Genomic DNA, 6,578 nt, shown 5'->3' with positions numbered 1-6,578 from the left:
ATTAAATTGGTACAAAAATCTAAATTGTAAAAATATAACTGAGTAACAACTTCTGGAACAGCGTTGGCATTGTCCCAAGATTCTGGCAAGGGACTACATGAAGTTTGGGAGCTTCAGCTTGTTAGTTCTATTTCAACCCTAGTGGACTTTTTTAAAAAATAAAGATCAATTTCAATATCCATATTAAAGAATCAGAGAAAATCTACAGATATACAAAAATAGGCCACAAAATTAACTAAAAACAGACAACCCCATTTTATTAGCAGTTAGTTCACCAGGACATTACATTAGTGACACAGTTTTCTGAACCCAAAATGAGTTCAAGTACAGATTAAAAATACGGGAGAAAGACTTTTAAAAATATTCCCTCCCCTTTCCTCCCTCCCACCATGACAAAATAATCCCTACCCTTCCCAATGGGAAAACATACAGAATCTCATGCAAACATGACAAAAGGAATTCCCAGAGTTCTTCCTTTTAACAAAAACAAAAACAAAAAAACCCTCAAACAAAAAAATAAAAGTGTCCTTCTTCAAATTCAGATTTTAGTTAAGTCCTCTGTTACCCAGAGAGAGTGGCGTTTTCCATCTTTTGCTGACCAACTTACTAAGTGAAAAGGCAAATGTTTTCTCCTCTCTCTAGTGCACATTAAATAACACCAGCATTTGGGAGCAGTACAAATTAATACTTTCATTACACACATCCTACGTTTTAATTCTTTTTTGCATGTCTCGCTTTTGGCAGCATTCTACGCCATGCAGACTGCTATCTTGAGAATCCAAACTTTAAACTTTGTATATCGTTTTGTTATTTAAGACAGGGATAATCGTAATATTCACAATGAGAATGATCCTTTAGGTAGCAGCTACCATTGCTTCTGTGGACTGCCTTAAAACAACTTCCTGAGGGCCCTCATACAGATAAACAAGACTGTATTTTCACATTCAAATGCTTAACTTGGTAGTTTGATTCAGGTATCCTAGTGCACAAAAGATGCACAGAGAAATTGCACTCAACAACAGGAGTGAAAAGTGGGGGGGGGGTGTAAATCCCTTGTTCTTAAATTGTGAAGTTGATTCTATCCACAAAGAGCAAAGGAAAATATATTGTTTTGCAGATTATAATTTCAGAGTTTTGTTGTTAGTTTCTGCATTGAAGTCTACTCAGGAATCTGAAGCCGTAGTAAAATCAACCCAGTAACTGGAGGGCCTTTTGTGTGCTCCAAGACAAAATTTCTCAAAACAAGCTTACCATTTCGGATGAATGACCCATATCCCAAATGGACCAATACAGTCTTTCCATTACCATACTTCAGTGGTCACTTTTTTCTTGATTCTATTTTATAATGGCTTGGAAGGGACAGTCTGTCTGACTTCGTGTCTTATTTCATAAGGCTGCAGATGTCAAATGCTAAGAACTTGTCATTCCAAGTCTGCCACTACATCTTTTCTGCCAATAGCCTCCTTCGACATCCATGTTTTTCAAACGTGGCGGTGTTTAAGATGCGTGGGCTTCAACCCCCAGAATTCTCCCAGCCAGCCAAGACCTCTGGATGATTTGCAACAAAAGGGCAAGCTAAATTTGCCAATAGATGCAACTCTGCCTCCTGCCCACCCCAGCCATATTCATTCTACCTTAAAAGAGAAATGTCCAACTAATTAGGGGTACTGAGAAGCTTGGAACTCTTCAACACACTTTGCTTTCAAATCTGTTCATACAGAAGGCTGCATATAAAATACTGTATTAAAAGAGTTCACAAGACAATGGCATCTTCCCACATTTGGTCTTACGCAGGCTTCTGTCTCAAATGTACATTCATTACTGGCATAGCTGCCTAAACAAATGGGGACAACAAACATAATGAAGGTGAAAAAGAGTAATCAACTCAGAGAAGAACAATGGTAAGAATTATAAAGAGGGATTGAAAGAATTTATAATATTAAGATTTAGGGAGATTTGATCCCAGTCTTCCTATATCTGAAAGCATATCACGCAGAGACGTATTATCTACAGTGCAAGACTGCAGGATGCAAAAGAATGGATTAAGATACAGAAAGGCAGATTGTGATTATCAGAGGGGGAAAACACCTCCTCCTAATATTCAGGGGAATTTGAATTTCAGTGGAATAAATTATTTTACTGGTTATCTTCAAGTAGAGGTGAGGCGAGGCAGTCAGCTACTGGGCATGTTTCAGTTTAGATTGCTGCACTAAATGGTTATACATTCCGTGGCCTAAAGTTCTCTGCAGCTTTTACTCTTATTTTACCCTACAAGTCTATGGAATTTCACTAGATGGTGCTCACACACAGGATGAATGAAAACAGATGTGTTGAAGCTATAACTAGATTGTGATGGACTTTAGCAGAACTGGAATTGAATTCAGACAGTAATTGAAGAATTGCCGACACTGGTGTGAGAATGATGTTTGTCCTCTTCTCTGACCCAGAAGAGGCCTATAAACTTTTGGCAGCAATTATGGGCAGTCATGATCTAAGTTAAGAAGAAACCTTTTTTGCTTCTTGCCTTTTGTCCAAATGTTCATTCATAGAACTGGTGCTAGTAGGATTACAGCTTCAATGAAAAGCAGAACAAGAAGACTGGTCTAGCAAATCACTTCCAATAGTTAGAAACCTTTAAGCAAAACAGGAAGATATTCTTGGGGGGGGGGGGAGACGGACATCTACTTCCAAATTGAAAAAGCTTGGAAATCTTTTTGATAACCTACTGTTGAATTTATAGTAAATGTTTCCATTAGCAATACTAACAATTTTTTTTTAAAAAAAATATCATAACAACTCTCCAACTTTGGATCAAACAGTAGTCAGACCAGTCCATACTCCAGTGCCTTTAATTCCTCCACTGAGGAATTAAAAAGGCTTTTCAAAAGTCTTTGACTCTTGTCGTGACCTCTGTTTTCCCAGCCCCCTCTGGACTGCAAGTTTAACATGCCTTTCCTATGACACATCCAATATGTAGCAGGACAGGACAGAATAAGCCAAATGGGGAAGAATGGGTTCTATTTACCTTGTTAATGTAGCTCCAAACACAGACAGCAATGGGCAAGTGTGTATATGTGTGTGTGCATGCATGAATACACAATACTATTAGCAGCATATTTATAAATTCCATACATACACATATACACACAAGGGAACTTAGTAAACTAGAATAAGTGGGTTATCGGAAAGTCTCAGTCACAGCTCAATAAGACACATTGGACAGGAGGAAATAATTGAAAAATGGACAGCCACTGGCTTATCCTAAAATGATCCTAACAGAAACAGACATTATGATGACAAATCAACCAAACCCATGGGTCATTTTTCTCTATCCTCTATAATAGCAAAAGGGTGGGAAAATAAGAACCTAATACTTGGGAATACCAACTCTAATATGTATCCCCTATCCCACTCCAAAATGATCAAAACTGAAAACTACTAAAATACTGTTTGTTCGGTACTCATGAAGATCAATTCTCTTATGTTGTATTTAGGATGACCATTAGAGCAAAGTTTATACATGATGCTAGAATGTCATCCTCTTTCAAACAGGCAGGATATGTGCACCAGAAATTAAAAAAAAAAATACTGGATTCAATTATTGAATCTTAAACCACATCTCACATAATTGTATGTTGAAACCAGAGACAGGGCTATAAGAAGGACACAAATTAAAATATCTCTTTGGAGCAAATTCTCTTGCCAACATTGTCAGATGACTATGTTGCTCACGCTTGGTCATTCCATTCCTTTCCCAATATATTTCTAAATAAGAAGACAGGAAAAAAAATCCATCTGGGATAATCTAAATATTGCCAATACCAAAGTCCTCCAAAGTCTTCCATATAAAAACAGAGCATTTGCTTTAATTAAGATCTCTGCTCCAGAATACTATCTCAGTCCTATCTCAGTCTGAGCCCAAATTGCATAATTAGGTCCATGCTTGGAGCATGGCCTCCCTCTGGCTCCATGTTCATATTACCAGTGATGTTCTTTTGCAAACTCATACATGTGCAGGTCTATTATTCCTGATCCCTGGTGAATTCTTGATCCTCTCGTGTCATCTATCCAAAGAGAAGGAGTCATTTTGTTGTAATACTATTCCAGATATTGGAAATAATGTGTGAGGAAAACTCAGATCTTTATGAATCTTCTTCACCAAAACCTGGCATTATAGCCAAGGAGGCACACCTTAATACTTTCAGTAAAGCTGGTGTCTTGAGCAATCTGGCAGAAACAGATGTAATAGTCCTGGCTTGGCCCTGAGGCACTGCTTGTACATCAATTCCAGTAGTTCTTCAGATGGTTGCTTTCTTCCAAGCTTCCAGGTTTAACCATGTTGGCGGTTTCCCACTTTTCCTCAAACATCTTGAATGGATATTGCTCAAAATGCTTCTTCTCTGTTGAATATCTCACATCTTATCACGTCCCGTTGGCTTGGAGTAGAGGTTTGAGATCCTCCCCATGGATCCATTCTACTATTGCTTAATACAAGAGATAAGAAGTGGCTATCTAGTGTTCTGGAGTTCTTCCCGCAGCCAAGTTGGCAGTGTCTGGCCAATTTTATACAGTAGCTTGGATAACTCTATGTTGTGGTCCCTATAATAATCTCTCAAGAATGCTCTGGACTGCATGGGGAAGAAAGAAAAGAACAAAGAAACATAATTACATGTTATGATTAAATATAAGATGGTGTTAAACTTAGAGGGACAGAGAACCCTGGAATGCATGAAGCCACAGGAGACATCTCCTCCACTAGCTGCCAACCAGGGCTATCCTTACAGAGCCACGACCGCGTGCACCAATGGTAACTTCACCTCTCTGAAAGCTGCAGAACACAATATATTAATGCTATCATATCTTTTTCTCTGAAATCAGTAGTTGCACTATAATTCACAAAAAATGTTGGTGGCTCTGAAATGGAAGACTGAAGAAACGCTATATGACGAGTATGAGTAAATACCTGTGGGTATCTGCACATCTTACTAGTTTATATAGGGTGGCTGTTCTCCAGGCCCCCTGCCTTAAATGTTGCCATCTGATGGGACCTCTTGGTGGCCGCTCCAACCCTTTGGAACAGTCTCCCACCTGAGATCTGATAGATCCCTATCCTATTACACTTACAGCGGGATATAAAAACCTGGCTCTTCCCCCAAGCATAGGATGGGGGTTGGGCTGCAAGGAAAATTGGTGTGGTGCCTGGGAGTAGTTTGTTTTTAACCATGTTTTATCAGTGGTTGTAAACTGTCTAGAGTCACCATATGAGATAAGCAGCCATCAAAGTCCTATAAGTAAATAAGTAAGTAAAAGTTCAAGCAGAATCAGGGCAAACACCCAATCAAAATAGATGTTTTCCATTTGGATTTAACTCATAAATTATGGAGGATTCTTTGTCTTTCAATAGAAAATAGCTATAATCCTAAAACTGCAAAAACGTAAGATAATTCTAAAGCATTATTCTATAGGGGATGGGGGAATCAGGTTTTGGTAGGTAATATAAGAAAAGCTCAAAGGCAACATGTTATGTTGATTTAACCACCCATACTCTTCCTCCCCATATATCTACAAGACTTCAAATTTAGGGTCTATTTATTATAAGCATCATAGAAACAGCATCAGCTATGCAGAGATCTTACCTTTCAGCAGGGTAAGGCTACAAGAACTATCCCAGCAAGGCTAATATGTACAGTCTAAGTGTTCAACTGGGAAAGATTCACGAGAAATGCCTAAGTAGGCCCACATCTTATCTTGCAACAGTTTGTGAACAATGATTGTGGGGACAAATCTAAGTGACTGGGGTGCATGTGCTTCATAAATTCATAGCCTTCAGGCAGTGGCATAAAATCTCACCATGGAGAGGAAGCAGCTTTCATTGAGTACAGAGCAAAGGTTAGTGGGGTTTCTGTCCTTACAAAATCAGATCGGCTGGCTACCCAGCACACAACTGTGCCAGTATCTTCTAAGAACAGCAGATGAAAAATGCCCTCATTTTACATACTTACATCTAAATCCATCTCTGGGTATTTTCTTCCTTTGCTTTTACCCAAGCACTTGGTCTTCCCTCCCTCTAATAGTTGGCACCAGAATCCTTTTTTGAGATCAAACCTATCACAAATTACAAAGAAGATGATATCCAAATGATCCCCATTTTGTAACTCGAATTACTTATTTTATACATGCAGTAATTACATATAATTAAATATGGAAACCAACTTTCCTGATCAAAATGAGATCCGTTTTATCAAACATATGGATATGACCATATCGCACTATTATTCTGCTACAAAACTCAATAGCAGTGGAAGAGAAAGAATAAACTTCTATCCTTTCACATATCTCTGCTAATCTATTCATTCCAAGGTTTTAAACTGCATTGTGTGGTGGTCCTGTAGTTAGGTATAAATGGCTTCTTGTCCTAAATTTAGATAACACTCATACACACACACACACTAAAAATTGTTCTTAAGTCATGCACTAGGAATTGCACTAGCCAGAATTCTTTACAAATATGAATGCTCTGAAGGAATGAATACCTATTGATTATAAATTGTTCCACAGCTCTGAATAAGAGAATGATA

At 38.3% G+C, this 6,578-nt stretch overlaps 1 protein-coding gene across 1 annotated transcript in view; it reads right to left on the bottom strand.

The window, feature by feature from the left end:
• Nucleotides 1-236: 236 nt before the first annotated feature.
• The window catches only part of NDST1 (N-deacetylase and N-sulfotransferase 1), a 103,493-nt gene continuing 97,151 nt past the window's right edge, over nt 237-6,578 (bottom strand). The window contains exons 14-15 of the mRNA XM_034402344.3: nt 6,003-6,105; nt 237-4,628 (exon numbers count right to left, since the gene is read on the bottom strand). Of these exons, the coding sequence (XP_034258235.1) occupies nt 4,509-4,628; nt 6,003-6,105 (223 nt within the window). The 3' untranslated portion in view covers nt 237-4,508. The remainder of the gene's footprint in view (nt 4,629-6,002; nt 6,106-6,578) is intronic.

This window comes from Pantherophis guttatus, chromosome 2, assembly GCF_059756535.1.
Source record: "Pantherophis guttatus breed Tessera chromosome 2, ASM5975653v1, whole genome shotgun sequence".
NCBI lineage: Eukaryota > Metazoa > Chordata > Lepidosauria > Squamata > Colubridae > Pantherophis > Pantherophis guttatus.
The sequence above is the reverse complement of the archived record's forward strand: the minus strand, read 5'-3'. Positions and strand labels throughout refer to the sequence as shown.